The sequence below is a fragment of the Rhinoderma darwinii genome, chromosome 1, assembly GCF_050947455.1.
Source record: "Rhinoderma darwinii isolate aRhiDar2 chromosome 1, aRhiDar2.hap1, whole genome shotgun sequence".
Classification (NCBI taxonomy): domain Eukaryota; kingdom Metazoa; phylum Chordata; class Amphibia; order Anura; family Rhinodermatidae; genus Rhinoderma; species Rhinoderma darwinii.
The window spans coordinates 210,782,999-210,802,362 of NC_134687.1; the positions used below are offsets into that span (position 1 = coordinate 210,782,999).

A 19,364-nucleotide genomic window follows, 5' to 3' on the forward strand; every position below is an offset into this window, starting at 1 on the left:
AAGAGCTTTCTAAGGATGTCAGGGATAAGATCATAGACCTGCACAAGGCTGGAATGGGCTACAAAACCATAAGTAAGACGCTGGGTGAGAAGGAGACAACTGTTGGTGCAATAGTAAGAAAATGGAAGACATACAAAATGACTGTCAATCGACATCGATCTGGGGCTCCATGCAAAATCTCACCTCGTGGGGTATCCTTGATCCTGAGGAAGGTTAGAGCTCAGCCGAAAACTACACAGGGGGAACTTGTTAATGATCTCAAGGCAGCTGGGACCACAGCCACCAAGAAAACCATTGGTAACACATTACGCCGTAATGGATTAAAATCCTGCAGTACCCGCATGGTCCCCCTGCTCAAGAAGGCACATGTACAGGCCCGTCTGAAGTTTGCAAATGAACATCTGGATGATTCTGAGAGTGATTGGGAGAAGGTGCTGTGGTCAGATGAGACTAAAATTGAGCTCTTTGGCATTAACTCAACTCGCCGTGTTTGGAGGAAGAGAAATGCTGCCTATGACCCAAAGAACACCGACCCACTGTCAAGCATGGAGGTGGAAACATTATGTTTTGGGGGTGTTTCTCTGCTAAGGGCACAGGACTACTTCACCGCATCAATGGGAGAATGGATGGAGCCATGTACCGTCAAATCCTGAGTGACAACCTCCTTCCCTCCACCAGGACATTAAAAATGGCTCGTGGCTGGGTCTTCCAGCACGACAATGACCCGAAACATACAGCCAAGGCAACAAAGGAGTGGCTCAAAAAGAAGCACATTAAGGTCATGGAGTGGCCTAGCCAGTCTCCATACCTTAATCCCATCGAAAACTTATGGAGGGAGCTGAAGATCCGAGTTGCCAAGCGACAGCCTCGAAATCTTAATGATTTACAGATGATCTGCAAAGAGGAGTGGGCCAAAATTCCATCTAACATGTGTGCAAACCTCATCATCAACTACTAAAAACGTCTGACTGCTGTGCTTGCCAACAAGGGTTTTGCCACCAAGTATTAAGTCTTGTTTGCCAAAGGGATCAAATACTTATTTCTCTGTGCACAATGCAAATAAATATATATAATTTTGACAATGTGATTTTCTGTTTTTTTTTAAATATAATCTATCTCTCACTGGTAAAATTAACCTAGCCTAAAAATTCTAGACTGTTCATGTCTTTGACAGTGGGCAAACTTACAAAATCAGCAAGGGATCAAATACTTATTTCCTTCACTGTAATTCATTTTAACCCACAATATATTTTCGTTCCAAAAGAACATTTATAGACAGATTAGGGGTACGGCGATGGGTAGCCATTTCGCACCTAGATACGCAAACATCTTTATGGTACAGTTTGAGGAATTCTTCATTTGCACCAACATCACATATAAAGAAAAGATACTTTACTATAAAAGATACATAGATGATTTGTTCTTTATGTGGAACGGGGATGAGGAAGAGGCGTTGGGGTTTGTCAGTTTCTTGAACACTAATGATTGGGGCTTACAGTTCACACTGAATATTTCTGATACTATAATAGATTTTCTGGACCTCACATTATCAATAAAGAACAATAAAATCAGCAGCTGAACACATTTTAAAGATGTTGATGTAAATAGCTACATACACTTCTCTAGTGCACATTATAAACCGTGGATTACAAATATACCGAATAACAAATTTCAACAAATTAGGAAAAATTGCAGAAACTCTGAAACTCTATAGACAACAGGCAAATATCCTTAAGAAAAGTAGCCAATAAATTACTGGTAGCCAATAAAAGAAAACACAACTTCATTACGGATTACGATTACACTCGGGAATTCTGAGAAATGACCCGGTGCTGAAAAGAAACCTACCCAGTAAACCTAGTTTTACCTATCGGAGAGGTCGGAACATAAAGAATATTGTCGCACCAAGTAGGCTGAGGGATAAAGCCCCTAGGAAAATAGTAGGAATCTGTTTTCTCCCTAGAATAATGGGATCCTATAGATGCAACAACACTAGATGCCAGTGCTGCGACAACATTCAGCACAGATAATTAACATCCAAATGTAACATAACGGGAGAGATATTCCCAATTAAGCAATTTTTTAACTGCTCATCCAACTTTGTAATATACCTTCTTGAGTGCACCTGTGGACTACAGTACATAGGTAGGACCAAGCAAATGTTGAGGACCAGAATTAATAAACATAGGTGTAATACAATCAATCATTTTCTCAAACACAGTGAATCTAGACACTTACATCAACATCATGGGGGACGTTTTGAGGTAAAAATAACACTATTAGAACAAATCCCAATTGAGTCAAACAATAGGTTCTCTTCACTCAAGAATAGGGAATCCTTTTGGATATATAAATATAACAGCCTCTCCCCAGACGGACTTAATGAGACTAATGAGAATACCTATTGAATGTTATTGTAGTGGATCTATATTTTACTACCCAAAAAATACAACAGGGTTTTTAACATTTATAATCCCTTATAATAAGCATACATAAAAACCCTGCTCCCAATTAGAAAATCCAAATAATAGTGTGGGGAAGGATGTAGTCCCCCCCCCCCTTCCCATCACTTTTATAGATTTAGTTATGTGATTATTTATGCTACTATTTATCCCATTATTCTTCATGATAAAATATGCACTACGAGAGATTTTAATTCTGCCATCTGACGTCCGCAGATAAGGAAACCCACATTTTTCTGATTTCCTGGTTTTTTTAATTGAAGCACGACTGTTATCTGAAAGAAACGATCCCATTGTTTTTTTCCCGGTCTTTTTTGTATAAAAGGGAGTCTACCTTTGTAAACCATTGTATGAACCTGACGAAGGGACCTGTCCGGTCCTGAAACGTGTAGTGTTTTAACAATTAAAGATATTGCAAAATATATACATCGACTTGACTACTTACCGGTCTGGCGCCGTGTCCCGAAAACTGCAACCGTTTTTCTACCAATCTTCAGTCTTCATTTTCCCCGGGTATAGAGGCTTTTACCCGTGGGATAGCAGCGGGTGGCAGCCGACTCCACGAAAGAGATCTTCTACGTCATACATGCAAAGCAGTAGCGTTGTGCCTACATGTGCCTTCATTGCCTCAATCCATTTCCATACAATAATACCTTAGAGGAGCGCCATTGTTTTTCCTCCACCCCCTCTTTTTTCTCCTTTACATATCTTTTGAGAGTGAATAGACATTGCCTCCAGCAAGGACGCAATGTCTGTTCAGACTCCCGACACTTCGGTAAAGTTACTGTGGGACTTACTCACACAGCACAGCGTGATCTTGCACAGCGTGATCTTGTGAGATCACGCTGTGCTGTGATTAAGTCCCACACAAACTTTACCAAAGTGTCAGGAGACTGAATAGACATCGCGTCCTGGCTGATTGGTCACTGATTGGTCAGCGTCATACACTTCTCTTAACAACGCCCACTTGGTCAAAAGTTAAAAAACGGCCAGTTGAGCATTAAGAAAGTAATTAGCATAAATCTAAAATTGCTCATAACTTGCTAAAAAATTACAGTTTTTGAAAATAAAAAACACTGTTGTTATCTACATTACAGTGCCTATCAGATTATGTAGGAGATAGGGCACTTATAATCTGGTGACAGAGCCCCTTTAAATGAATTCTTCAGGTTATTATGGTCATGTAAATACCTAATATGTGTAGGTTTTTTGTTTTTATGTAATGTAGGGGGCAACAAAATATATTTTATGCAAAATAATGACCTTTTTTTAGGACTTTCAAGGGAAAATAGCTCCTTATTTTCAGCCGTTTTTTTTAGCAACTTGCGTTTTTCGCTGCGTTTTTTACGGCCGTTTTTGGAGCTGTTTTTCTATAGTCAATGAAAAATGGCTCCAAAAACGGCTTTTTATGCGCTTTTTTTTTTCAATGAGGCGTAAAAAAATGCCCCGTAGGAACAGAATGCTGTATCTCCCATTGAAATCAATAGGCAGAAGTTTGGAGGCGTTCTGCTACCGATTTTTCAGCCATTTTTCGGGACGTTTATGGCCCGAAAAACGGCTGAAAATAGCATGTGTGCACATACCCTTACAATGAAAACTGGAGACAGGTAACACAGGATCCACCATTGACAATAGGTTATAGACACGGCTCACCTCCTGCCCCATGACCTCTGCACACGTCACATACATAGAAAACTTTCCCATAGAAATCAAAAGGTCAGCTCCAGTCTATTGTTTCTTTTGGTCCATGGCTGCTGTAAAGCATATCTCTAAATGCTGTTAACACCAGCTCAGGCAAGATGGCTGCCCCATAATCATGTACAAAAAAAAATAAAAAAATAATTTACAATCAGATAATAAAAGCAGATTATATATGTAATGTTATGATTATATATGTTTCAGTTTCTGGTTTTAATTAGTAAAAAAATAAAATAAAAATTAATACATTCCCTTGAAGTTCACGTTCACTTGACTTCAAAGATTGATATTTTGGCTTGTTCTTTAGTGCTGAGCATATACTCCTATCTTTTTTTATTGGGTGTGGTAATGTTTCTAAATGTCCAAATGTTACTTATCTGGGAACATTTTTGCATTTAAATTTATATAATTTCTTAACATGTTATGCGTTTAATGTAAATTGAGTATATCCTCTATAGGCAGTATCTGAAGATAGGTATGTGTGGAAGTACCTCACATATAAGAATCTTATGGATGATATGTATTCAGGGACCAAATTTTAACAGAATATTTTTAAAACACTGTAAAAAGGTGTCCTACTCTGTTATTTTTTTGATATATAGTATATAAAATACTAGAAATTTCCATTAAAAAGTTGTCTGATAAAGACCACCCGCTGTCCATATGTCCTATTAGTGCATATGCACGTCATAGAGGGGGGCCCCCTGCTTTGGCTCCCGTTCTATGATTTACTGCAGAGAGCTGCAAAATAATAGCGGATACCAATCTGGTGGACCCACTCATTCATGTATTACATGGTCGGGCATTCATTTGAATGACTGGCATGTAATACTACATGTATGGTCAGTGGGAGCTTACCTGGCTATAATAGCTGATTGCAGGGGGTTCTAAGAGTCATAACTGCGGCGATCAGCTGATTACTGGCGCAGCGATTTTTAGGGAAGGGGTTAACATTATACAGCAAATAATGAAATTATTAAAAGGACATTACTTTAAAAATGAGAACAACATTAAAGTTATATAAGTTGAAGTAAAGGCAAAAGTTGGTGTTTATGAAGTGAAATTGAGTTTAATAATAAAGCCACCCACAGCTTTTCATTTTAGGCTTATTGATAATGTTTTCTTAGCTTGCATTTGTGTAACAAGCTTCCCCATTTTATATTCTTTGGCAAATATCAGCAAAAAGCTAATTGTAACAAAATTTGTCAGAACACGTGAAAATGGAGTTCTAGTATTCAATGTAATATAAGTTCACAGGTACTATTCTGAACACAATTAAATGTAATATTGAAATGTGACCAAAAGTCCAGGAACAGGGGCGTAACTAGGAAAGACTGGGCCCCATAGCAAACTCTTGACTGGGGCCCGCCAGGTGCCACAAGCAGCCCCCCTATAGACAGCGTCACACTTCACTTGTAGATAGCGCCCCCCACCTCCCCCTTGTAGCTAGTGCCATACAGCCCCCCAGTAGATATCGCCATAAAGCCCCTCTGTATATAGCGCTATACAGCTCCCACTGTATGTAGTGCCACACAACCCCCTCCCTTGTATATAGTGCCACACAGCCCCCCTTAGTAGATAGTGCCACACAGCCCCCCCTTAGTAGATAGTGCCACACACAGACCCCTGTAGATTGCACCACACACAGACCCCTGTAGATAGAGCCACAGCCCTCCCTCTTGTAAATAGTGCCATACAGCCCCCCTAGTAAATAGTGCCACACAGCCCCCCCTTAGTAGTGCCACACAGCCCTTTGTATAGTGCCACCAGGCTCCCCCTTGTGTATAGTGCCACACAGCCCCCTTGTGTATAGTGCCACACAGCCCTCCCTTGTGTATCGTGCCACAAGGCAATGGCGCATTCGAGAAAGTTGTATCAGCCAGGGGGATGTCAATCAAACATGGAAAGGTGGGTTTGGAGGCAGGACAATGTGACTCTTCAGGATAGCGGCACCGCAACATGACCCTTTAATGAGTAATTAGCATATAGTGCGCGCCGTTTTAAGAGTGGATTTTAACGATTTTTCTGAAAAAAACATGCATTTGGAAATATTGTCAGGTCATGTATTACCGCATGGTGGCGGTTCAAGGGGTTAAAACTACCAGACGGGTTCCCAGGAAATATTCAATGAATTGAGAACAATTCCATATGCCCTGCAATTTTGTTATTGAAAATATATCCTATATAATTACAGATCCAGAACCAAGCTCTGACATATATACAGTACCACAACCAAGCTCAGTACATAAATACAGCACTAGAACCAACCTCATACATATATACGGCACGAGAGCCAAGCTCAATACATATATACAGCACCATAACCAAGCTCAGTACATATATACATCCCCAGAACAAAGCACAGTACTTATATATACAGTCCCAGAACCAAGCTCATTGCATATATATACAGCACCAGAACAAAGCTCAGTACTTATATATACAGTCCCAGAACCAAGCTCATTGCATATATATACAGCACCAGAACAAAGCTCAGTACTTAAATACAGCATCAGAACCAAGCTCAGTACATATATACAACACCAGAACAAAGCTCAGTACATATATACATCCCCAGAACCAAGCTCAGTACATATATACAACACCAGAACAAATACAGCTCAATTTAGTGCAACCCCTGCCGTATAGGTTTGTACGGCGTAAAACTACAGCTCCCAGCATGGCCCGAACAATGGTAAGGATATACTGGGAGATGCTATTTCACAAAAAAATATCATGCCGCCCATCATTTCGCTGCAGATCACACAGTGACTACATTACTGAACAGAGGCAGAATAAACATTTACATTAAGTGACTCACCGGTGACGTTTCAGATTCTAGTTCTAGTTTTCTCCCTCTGGTCCAGACCTTTATGATGGATTTCTCCCGGCCATGACCCATTTCTGCAGTTTTCCCCTCAGATGTCTTCAGCTTCTCACTTTTAAAACATTTCTGCACCTATAAGCAAATTTAAAAGTCTCAACACCTCTAAATATAATAAAGCGCCATACACTGCACCTCTAACTATAATACACCGTGTCCCTGATTATAATACTATCATACACTGTGTCTGTAGATAGTACCTCACATATAGCTCCCCCTGTCTATAGTGTCCAACATTTAGCCCATCCCTGTAGACAGTGCCCTACATATAGCCCCCCCTGTAGATAATGCCCCACATCTCCACATATAGGCCCCCCCTGTATAGGGTGGCCCACATACCCACATATAGACCCCCCTGTATATAGTGCCCCACATATAGACCCCCCCTGTATATAGTGGCCCACATCCCCACATATAGACACCCTGTATATAGTGCCCCACATATAGACGCCCTGTATATAGTGCACCACATATAGACCCCCAATGTATATAGGGGATAGTGCCCCACATATAGACCCCCCCTTTATATAGTGCCCCACATCCCCACATATAGACCTCCGCTGTAGATAATGCCCCACATACAGACCCCCCTTGTTTATAGTGGCCATAATCCCCACATATAGACGACCCCCCCTGTAGATAGAGCCCCCCACTGTAGATAACGCCACTCACAGTTTTAGTAGAAAAATAATTACATACTCACCCTGATCCCGTTCCCACACTGTCCGGTGGCAATGCAGATCTGCTCTCTTCTGAGCAGGTCTGCTGGAGCTGAACGACGCAAGCAGCGCGTCGTTCAAAGGTGCTGATTGGCAGGGCAGAATGACTTGCCCCGTCAATCAGCGCCTTTCAAGCACGGAACGGCGCGATAGCGTCGTTGAAAGGAGCTGATTGGCGGGACAAGTAATTTTGCTCCGCCAAACAGTGTCATTGCAAGGTGCTGAATGGTCGGGCACGGATCGTGCCCAGCTATCCAGCACTAATGCATGTATTTGTGCCTGCGTGCTATAGACGCAGGTACAATTACTGCAAAAGGGGGTGGCTGTCGCTAGCACCGGGGCCCCCTCTTCACGACGGCCATATGGCTATATACCTTTTAACTGTGCAGTTAGCACGTTTATAGGCGTTTGCAGCGTGCATCAGGGTTTAATGAGTGCAGGCTGCTTCAGCGTGAGCAGCTCTGCACTAATCTATGTGTCGGCTCTCTTTACAAGTGCCGACACCTCTTTGACTTAGTTTCATAAAACAAACGTGTTTTTTTTATGAAGCTAAAGTTACAAGTGCAGCTCTGCTCACAATGAAGCAGTCTGCACTTTTCTCTCTCCCCCACGTGTGTCGGCACCTCCCCCCTCCTCCTCCCTCCGTTAGCTTCTGCCCAGAGATAACAGAGCCAGTGTGCTAGTTTTTCTCGGCAGATAAGGTACTAAAAGTTTTGCTTTAACTCTTTAGTCTTCTTCTCTCTCCTGGAGAGTGAAGAAGGCTAACTGTTAAAGAGCTGCAAGACGCGGAAGAATTTTATACAGTGCTGTAAAAATGTCTTCTATTTTTGCATATTTGTCACAATTAAATGTTTCAGATGATCAAACTACTTTTAATATTAGACAAAGATAACCCGAGTAAACACAAAATGCAGTTTTTAAATGATGGAAAATGCAGTTCAGCCCTACCTGAAAATCAACAAAATCAACCAGTTAGGCCCCATGCCCACGTCAGTTTTTTCCTTCAGGGTGCTATCCGTTGTTGTCACGGATAGCACCCTGAACCCATTCATTTCAATGGGGCCATGCACACTTCCGTTGTTTTAACGGAACCGTGCGGCCATTCCATCAAAAGTAGAGCAGGTCCTACTCCTGCCCGTTTTTGACAGAACAGTCTCGGCCTTCTCATTGAATTTGGTCCGTGAAACAACGGGCTGCACATGGAAGCCATCCGTGTGCAGCCGGTGCGTGACGGGACCATCAATAACGGCCGTTCAACGGCCGACGGAAGTGTGCATGAGGCCTTAATCAAATTGAGTTAAAGAGGACCTGTCACTAGGTCATATAAGTTGAACTGGTTAACTGACCTGAATATCGCTGTCTCCCTGATTCCAGTGCTGGTTTTTTTTTCTAGACCACCCCCTCTTTCCAGAGATATGGCCCACTGTTGTGTTGGCTCTCTATATGTTAATTTGCTATAGTTAACCAATGGGGTGGAGCTAATTTCTCTGCCTCTGATGCTGACCAATCAGCACAAGGCAGTGGGTAGTTCACGCCCTGTTGGCTAACTACAGAAAATTAGCTTATGTGGAGCCAACACAACAGTGGGCCATATCTCTGGAATGGGGGTCTAGGAAAAAACAAAATAAACAGTGCTGAAATCAGGGAGACAGCTCTATTCAGATCAGTTAACCAGTTCAATTTATATGACCTAGCGACAGGTCCTCTTTAACAATTGGGTTAAATTTCACTAACTACACCCAGGCATGATTACTGCCAGACATGTTGAATCTAAACATCACTTAAATAGAACGTGTCCGGCAATGGGAAGCAGGATAGAATGTCTCAAAAAGCAGCACATAATGCCACTTTCTAAAGAGATTCAAATACAGATGCAAAATAAAGTCATTACTACTAGTCTGGAAACGGATTACAAAGCCATTGCTAAGGCTCTGGGACTCCACTGAACCACAGTGAGAGCCATTATCCACAAATGGAGAACACTTTGAACAGTGATAAACCTTTCCAGGAGTGGCCGACTTAACAAAGTCTCACTAAGAGTGCATCGACAACTCATCCCAGAAAAATCCACAAAAGAAACCAGATAAAAATCCAAAGAACTTACCTCAATTAAGGTCAATGTACACGATGCCACAATAAGAAAGGCCCCTAAGCAAAAATGGCATCCATGGAAGAGTTGTAAGGCACAAACAATTGCTGACCAAAAAAACCACAAAGACTCATCTCGCATTTGTCCAAAAAATAATAATTTAGATGGACCCAAGACTTTTGGGATAATAATCTGTGGACTGATGAGTCAAAGATGGAACTTTTTGGAAGACATGGATCTCGTTACATCTGGCGTAAAGCTAATTCCACCATAAGAACATCATACCAACAGTCAATCATGGTGGTGATAATGTGATGGTCTGGGGCTGCTTTGCTTCTGCAGGACCTGGACGACGTGTCATAATTGATGGAGCCATGAATTCTTCTCCCTATCAGAAAATCCTGAAGGAGAAGGTCCGCCTGTCAACTTGTGAGCTAAAGCTCAAGCGCAGTTGGATTATGTAGAAGGTCAATGATCCGAGGCACACAAGAAAATCCACCTCTGAATGACTCAAAAGAAACAATATTAAGGTTTTTTTTGAGCGGCCGAGTCAAAGTCCTGACTTATATCTCATAGAGATGTAGTGGCAAAACCTTAAACAGGCAGTTCATGCTCAAACTCTCCAATGTAACCGAATTACAACAATTCTGCAAAGAAAAGTGGACCAAAAGTCATCCACAGAGATGTAAAAGACTCATGGTAAGTTATCGTAAATGTTTGATTTCAGTTGTTATTGCCAAGTGTGCGACAACCAGTTATTAGGTTTACGGTGCAATTACTTTTTTCCATGGGTGATATACTGTAAGTTTTAAATAAATCTTTATATTCAATAAATGGAATGATCATTTTAAAGCTGCATTTTGTGTTTAATTGTGGTGTCTTGTGTGACAAATTGGCAAAAATCTAATAAATTGGGTGTGGAGCAAATAAATTTCACAGCATTGTATAGGCAAAAATGTATACAAAGTTTATCTGCCTGTGACAGATGTGGCACGGCAAAATAAAGTCAAATCACAAAATCTAGCCAAATCTGAAATAGCAATTATTACCCATCATCCAATCCGTGCCCAGTAATTGGAGCTCCCAGTGGAGCAAGAATTCCCAGGAAGGTGAGACCCAAGGATCTACTCAATACAGCTGTTCTTGCAGCACAAAATGAGGGCTCTGTTTGGAGCCTCTGTTGTAGATTCCATCAAATTTGATGGGAGAAATACAGACGGATGACGGACGACAGAACCCGATGGTCTCCATTATAAGTCAATGGGGTCTGTCGGGCTTCGTTGGTATCCATAGCAGATGTGAAGAGAGCTTAAAGGGGTATTCCACCCTTCAGCATTTTTCACTTATCCACTGGATAGTTGAAAAATGCTGGAGGCTGGAATACCCCTTTAAGGTGTAAAGAAAGTATATGAATAAAGAAAATTAAAACTAGGACTTCTACAATTTATACAAAAGCAAAAGGTAACAATATAAAGAAACAGCAGTTACCACACCTCCCGTAATATTGTAATGTCTGGCATTACACATGCTCGGCCATTGCTCCATACAACTCCTTCCCACCGCAGACATGCTCGTAGGGAAGGACAATCAGTAGGGTCCCAGCCTTTGAACCCCCACTCATCTAATGGCTAGCTTACCCTTTAAGTACAGCTACTACAATCTGTATTTGTTTCTGTGTAATATTTTTTCTATTAAATGTGTATCCATTTTAGGTGAAAGTCACACAAGGTACTGAAGGGTTTGACGAGTCGCAGCTAATTAAAACACTAGAAAAAGGGGAGTACTTCGGTGAAAAGGCCCTAATCAGGTCAGAAATTGTGTATTATCTTCTACGTGCCTTTATACACCACAACGATAATTTGATATAATGTTTGGTTAAACTTTGGAAAATTGATATCTTGGATTTGGCCAATGTTTCATAAAAGTGAACATAGGCAATCATATCTATCTATCTATCTATCTATCTATCTATCTATCTATCTATCTATCTATCTATCTATCTATCTATCTATCTATCTATCTATCTATCTCAGGAGTTGATCATGACTAGAGGAGAAATATAAAGGAAAGCTTTATACATGCTTTTTGTTGATCCAATTCTGCAAATCTGCAGTAGCTGGAGTAATATAGTAGCTTTTACATGATTCCTTTCATCTCCTTACATGAATATAAACTAACGGTTTATGATTATAGTAATAATATGAGTAACAATAAAAATAATACATTTACTAACGAGATTCTTAATCCTAATTTACGTCATCTGTTTTGCATGCAGTGATGATGTCAGATCAGCTAATATTATCGCAGATGACAATGAGGTGGAGTGCCTAGTCATGGATAGAGAGTGAGTAGTGCAAACTCTTTCCTTACTCTTGTTTTCCTATAGTTTAATATCAACTGTTAACAGTTTCTTGGAAATTAAAATATTTGTTCAAATGAGCCTCAGTGGGGAAGGGAGGTAGCAAAAAACAAACTTAAATCATAAAGAATAATGATGTATTATAAACACTTTGAAAAGTTGGTTCAGACCTTTAGGCTACATGCACATGTTGAATATTTTGGTGCGGAAAATACACACCAAAACCGCATCGATACGCAGGAAATTCGCAGGTAAAAAACCGCACCGGATCGAGCGTTCTTTGATGCATTTTTTTACGTTTTTATGTGTTTTTCGGCGTGTTTTCATGCTGCGGGAATGGTCCGATTTTCCACAGCACTGGGCAGATACAATTCGCAAGCGGAAACGGAAGATAAATTGACATGCTGCAGATTCTAAAAAACGCACGGCAGATCAATTTCCATCCCGAAAAATACTGCAGCGTATACATGAGACTTCCTGGAATTCCATTGACTATGCTGGTACTGTATTACGCTGCGGATTTGCCGCACGCAAATCCGCGTGGAAAAAACGCACGTAATACGCAACGTGTGCATTGAGCCTTACAATGTTGTGTTTATTTAAAGATTTATTTCCAATAAATACCTGTGCTGCTTATATATAAAGAATAATTGATATTTATTATATCGCAAATATGATTGTTTAAAACGTGTGATGTATAGAATGAACTGAAATGTATGCTAGAATGTGAGTTTGAAAGTATACACATAGGGGGGAATTTATCAACTATCCAATGCCCGTTTTCTGGCGTAGAAAAGTCGTGTAGAAAATTGCCACTCACACCCCCTTTCTAAAAAGTGGGTGGATTTTAGTAAAAGGGGGTGCGACAAATTAGCTGGCTGGCGTAGATTTCACTATGAAGTGGTGTACAGGCAGGCCCTGTACCGCCCCACCCCCATGATCGTAAAAAAAAAATTAAATTAAATAAAAAAAATGTAAATTACTCTGCTCACCACTCCGCTTCTCCCCCAGGATGTTCTTAGGCGCCCACGCCAGGCCGTGGCGCATACAACGTCTTGATGTTGGGCAGCGTTAGGGCTTTATATGTAATGCAGCACACAACATCCTGGCGCTGGATGTCTTGTGCTGAATGCCTGCATTGCATATATTATACTGACGCTCCGTCAGGAACTTGTATGTGCCGCAGCCTAATGTGGAAGCCTGGGAAAATTTGGTGCGGGAGAAGCGAGCAGTGAGGTGAGTACATTTTTTCCATTTTATGTACAATCGGGAGGGGGGGAAAGGGATTGTGGCACATGGCCAGTAGAAAAATGTAACAAATTTATTAAGAGGTGTGCGCCTCCTAAAAAATCTGTGCATCTTACTGCAGCGGAGCAGAAAGCTAAGATTGGCATATGAAATGCCAGTCTTAGTAAATCTGCCCATAATGTTTTGATCCATATCAATTTAAAGGGACTTGTGTGCTTTTTACCATAGCCTTTTTTTTAGAAGAGTTCCCTGAATTACGCTGATCACAGCTCTAGAATGAGTGACCTTACTTGTAGTCACTCTACACTTTGTCTAATTGATGAGGGTCCTGAACTAGGGACCCCCTTTATTAACTTACCTATTCCCCTACAAGCAAACATGCAATATTTTGTACTTTTTGCAAGTTCAGTTTTTATTGAAACATTTTAAAGCACACAATTGGGTAACTAAAATAAAGTAACTAGTAGAATATGAACTTACTCAAGGAGCAAACGTTGGTATAGGGTCATATTCTCTAAGATTAAATATATCTTTACAGTTTATTAAAAAACAAAACACAAAAATCACAGAATTATATAAGATGGCTGAAAGGAAACAAAGTTAAAGGGCATGTATAATGTCTCTTTGTCAATAAACATGTTGTTATTACCTTGATTTACAAGCTAGTGTACAAAGAGGGGGGTCCTCAGCTACACATACCTTACGTAATCCTGTAAGAACTCTTACTGCACCTCTTGGTTACATGACATGAGGCAGATTCTCTCCATTACTTAACAATGTAACATTTTTTGCTTAAGAACTTTTAATCAGACAGTTGGAACTTATGAAGAACTTCAAAAGTACCTTGAGGGCTATGTGGCCAACCTGACACTGGATGATGAAAGACGCCATGCCAAGTAAGCTTCTTTTGACAATGTTTGTAAAACTGGTTTATACCATGGCAGGTTATATCTGTAAAAGTAACATAATTGGAGTTTCAGGATATATATAAAACATTAAAAAATGCAACAGTTCTTTATTAACTGTTTCCATTGTAAGGAAACTCATCTGTTCTAGAAAATATATAATCAAAAGGCTAAATTTGCTAAAATTGCCACAATACAAAAATATACAAGATTAATATTTGCAATAATTTTTTTGCACATTTTCTAAAGATTCATTCATTTACAGTTCCAAAAAGAAAAAAAAAACATAACTGAAAAAAATAATAATGTGTTCCTAAACCAGTAGCTCATGAGCCACATGTGGCTCATAACCTCTTAAGGTCTAGAAGGGGTGAATGCATCAAGCCTACGCGTTTCAAAGGAATAACTCGTTCTTAATCATGGCGAGACACGCGTAGGTTTGCTGCATTGGTTTGTGCTCATTGCATTTTTAAATGAAACGTACAATAAAGTTGGAAGAATTTTCCTTTTAATAGCGCTGGATCAAGTACTTTTCTCTTCCCAAATTCCACCAATGTCTGATCAGTAGAGGTCTGATCGCTGCCACTTTGTTCTCTCGAACGGTGGTAGACACAACGGTTGGACCCCCGCTATTCAGACATTGGTGGCATAATCTTGACTGAGATATGCCACCAATATTTTTGACTATACAATTCCTTTAATCCCTGACATGTGTCTCTCAGGCTGTTGGCACCTACAGATGCACTAAAGGAAAAAAAAAATCCTGACAAAAGTTCCTGGGCATTGCATATAGAAACCATGACTGAATTCTTTACATGTGCTTTTGCGTAACTGAATCAAGGAGGAAAAATGCAACAAAAATGCAAGAGCAGAGTTTTAAAAAAGATAAATTAAAAATTTCGAAAATCGCATTCGCAAAAATGTAACATCTGGCTACTGAAAAAAAGAACTCTTACAAACAAAATAAAAAGTTGGCAAGTGTAATGTCTTATGCAACAATTAGAAGTAACAGTTGTGGAGGATCATGCATGTAAAGACTTGCTGCTTCAATGTGAGATTACACAAACATGAGTGTCAACAGATCTTGCTTGTGATGTATTGTGGTATACAAGAAAAAGACAGAAGCATCTCAGTAAAGTCTGATCCTGCAGTCATACTTCCATCTGTCTGCAACTTTTTGATAACATATTCAGTAGGTTAGCAATAAGTAGGGGACAGTTGGAAGAGTATAAAGCTGGCCATTTATTTTCTGAACGACTTGTTGTTTATGGTTGGTTCTTATTTTGGATGACAACACCAAGTTAAAGGACATATTACCAATCAATCGCTGCCTTGATCTGTACACTTTGATATCAATGGGATGATGATCTATCATATAGCCCGAATGATGTTCCAACTACTGTACTCGGCAACTACGGAAAAAAATCCAACACAGCAGATTGGCCTTTGTGGCTAGTCAAAAACTTTAGTGTATGGCCAGCTTAACATATAAATGCAGGATCAGATTACACAGGGCTTGTTTGTAGTCTGAAACCATGGAGGGGCCTTATTTTTTAGTTCAGATGCATTAGAGCAATGAAAATAAATTAGGTGCAAAGGTGTACACAGACACTATAAGGGTATGTTCACACGGCGGGGGTCCGTAACGGCTGAAATTACGGGGATGTTTCAGCCTGAAAACATCCCCGTAAATTCAGCCGTACCGGCATGTGCAGGCGCTTGAACGCCGCGTCAATTACGGCCGTAATTAGCGCTGCTATTCATTGGAGTCAATGAATAGCGGCTCTAATTACGGCCAAAGAAGTGACAGGTCACTTCTTCTACGCGGGCGTCTATTTACGCGCCGTCATTTGACAGCGGCCCGTAAATTTACGCCTCGTGTGAACAGACAAACGTCTGCCCATTGCTTTCAATGGGCAGATGTTTGTCAGCGCTATTGAGGCGCTATTTTCGGGCGTAATTCGGGGCAAAAACGCCCGATTTACGTCCGTAAATAGGCTGTGTGAACATACCCTAAATGTAATCAATTCTATAAAAGCTCTTAAAACGTTGTAAGATTATGGTAAGGCCAGACTTAGTGGCCCCTGGGCGGCCGAGACTCAGCCACGATGCTGCCGAATGCTTGTTTTTCATATTGATTATTAATGGGGAGAAGGGAGAGAGGAACATGCGACTCACCATATTGATAAAAACTTAATTTCTTTATTATGGCATCTTTAAAATTGGACATTTCTTAGAAGGAGAAAGCATAAAGAAAGCTCTCCCGGTGCGGAAAGGAGTTTTTGGGTCCAGAACATAGAGGAGACCCCCTTTTTTTATAGGGATTGTGGTTTTTGTTTTAATGTACTACTTAGTCATGTAGTACAGAGGGTAGGAAAGAGGGGGATAAATAGTAAATTTGTTTGTGGATATACTTAAGTAAAGCATCCACTAATTACCCCTAGTTGTCATGTATAAATAAATATACGGTCTCCTCTATGTTCCGGACCTGAAAACTCCTTTCCGTATCGGCAGAAGTTAATTGCATACCTTTCTTTATGGGAGGTCTGAAAAAGTAATTTCTACCGCCTAATAGGCGTTCAATCGTCATCTCCTCTCTGTTGATCTCCTATGAGTCATGTGACAGAGTGGGATGACGGGGTAGTAATAGACATGGCCCACCTTTTTGTAGGTTCCTCCCTTAGAATTAGCATAGATCTTGGCCGAGCGGTCAGGTGACTGGCGCAATGTTCTCATCTCGCCGTCACGTGACCAGTTCAATGACGCACTGGCTCAATTGCTCTACAATTGGCTGGTGCGCGCAGGAAGTTTGAGTGGTTGTGTTGGTGATGGCGCTGAGCGGGGCTTCAAAATTATGTCAGGGACACCAGGTAAGTTAGGTCAGAAGAAGCGCTATTTAGCGTGAAACAGGTTGTTACTTATTTGCTGTCTGCTTTGTCCTTCCTAAGAAATTTCAATTTTTAAAGATGCCATACTAAAGAAATGAAGTTTTTATTGATATGGTGAGTGCTGCATGTCCCCCCCCCCCCCCTCACTACTTTTACATTACAAATACTATTTTATATGCTGAGCACCACCAAAGTGATAGTGAAACCCCTGATAGGGACAAAAAAACTTGGTGAAACTACTCCTATTATACAACGGTAGCGTTAACTTTGTCTCCCCTTGCACGCGATTATTAATGGACGCGGGGTTATGCAGATAACCTGCAGTTCTACCTACAAAACCGCGCAGCTATTGACAATTAATTTGAGAACCACACTACTTTGCAGTAAAACCTTCTTTTTATTGTACGTACATTTTCCACGTACCTGAATGCAGCCAGCAGTGGATGGTTTTATTCTAGATGCTATGGCTACGTCTAGGGAAAAATAATTCCACTGTGATTGTGTTGTCTTCATAAAAAAAATAATCTGCATGCTTACTAAACAACACAAACATAATATAGCGCATCTGTATATAAGTATATCAAGTATAGACTAGAGGGAAATTGTAGCCATAGTAACAAGAATAAAATACATTCTATTGATTACATTGCTCACTGCTGGTAAAATTAGGCAATCTCATGAGATGGGGCTATGGTTCAATGGAAATTAATGTTACTAATGCAAAGGATGTTGGGAACATGTTGGGGCAGCCCAGCAGCGACTTCTCTATCAGGTTACCTCATTTGCATGAAATGGGCCAAATTACAAATGGATGCTTGTGCCGTAAATTATTTTCTATTTAATAAATGTATTTCTTCCCCTTAGGGCCAGTTCACACAGAGTTATTTGAAGCTGACTTTGACATGGAAACCACGTCGGAATCAGCCCCAAAAACTATCCAAAGCCGTCTCCCATTGATTTCATAGGGTGGCGGAGGCGTTTTTTTCCACAACAGATTTTAGCCGCTGGCGGGGAAAAAAAGTGGCATGTTCTTGCCGCGGTTCCGCCTCTGACCGCCCATTGAAATCATTGGGAGGCAGAGAAAGGGATTTTCGCTCAATTGCCGTGGGCGAAAACGCCACGAAAACCAGAGCAGGAAAGTGCAGGCAGGTCAAAATTAGCCTCAAAGATCATGAAGGAATTTTGAGGCGGATTTTTTCTGCCTGCATATTCCTCCGTGTGAACAGGGCCTTACTATGTAAATACAACCTCCACTATATAGTGATAGCTCCTCTCTGATAATTGTAACTATGTGTAAATGTGTGATTTTACTTTCTCTAGGAAATCCACAGAACGACATATTGACAAGATGGTGTCACTGGAAATGATTCAGATGATGGAAACCGTTTCAAAATTTTCCTCTTCTTCACCATTCCATGACCTCGAGATTATCACCACATTGGGTGTCGGTGGGTTCGGGAGAGTGGAGCTTGTAAGATATTTTATTGCCTTTTAACCCCTTAAGGCCTTATTCACACGAACGTGTATTATGTCGGTGATTTTCACGCGCGTCGCACGGACCTATGTTAGTGAATGGGGCCGTTCAGACAGTCCGTGATTTTCTGTCAAATACCTTGTTAAGGGGTATTCCGGTTACATGCTCAGGCGCACTGCCGCTCCATTCATTCTCTATGGGAGCGCCGGAGATAGCCGAGTGCAGTGTTTGGCTTTTTCCGGCACTGCCATAGAGAATGAATAAGGGGTAACTTGTTGTAACCTGCAAAATCGTGCAGCCATAAAGGGTGTAATATTTCATGGCCGCACGTTTTTGCAGATAAAGGGACGGTTTACCCGCGTTAATATGCGGCAACTAACAGGCTGTTCGACAGCCGCACCGAACATGGTGCCGGAGCGGTTGTTAGCCACGTTGCGACCGTGTCAGGGCTGCTCCGTGTGGCGTTACCCTAATACCGAAGGTATTTTAAACCTTAATAACCGAGCAATTTTTTCAGTTTTTCCATCGTCGCATTCAAAGAGCTATAACTTTTTTATTTTTACGTTGACATAGCTGTATTAGGACTTTTGTTTTGCGGGACAAGTTGTATTTTTTAATAGCACCATTTTGGGGTATAT

At 40.8% G+C, this 19,364-nt stretch overlaps 1 protein-coding gene across 1 annotated transcript in view; it reads left to right on the forward strand.

The window, feature by feature from the left end:
* PRKG2 (protein kinase cGMP-dependent 2) overlaps positions 1 to 19,364 on the forward strand; it is a 100,803-nt gene that overhangs the window by 23,277 nt on the left and 58,162 nt on the right. The window contains 4 exon segments of the mRNA XM_075849836.1: positions 11,565 to 11,659; positions 12,128 to 12,196; positions 14,257 to 14,355; positions 18,573 to 18,723. Coding sequence (XP_075705951.1) covers positions 11,565 to 11,659; positions 12,128 to 12,196; positions 14,257 to 14,355; positions 18,573 to 18,723 — 414 coding nt within the window.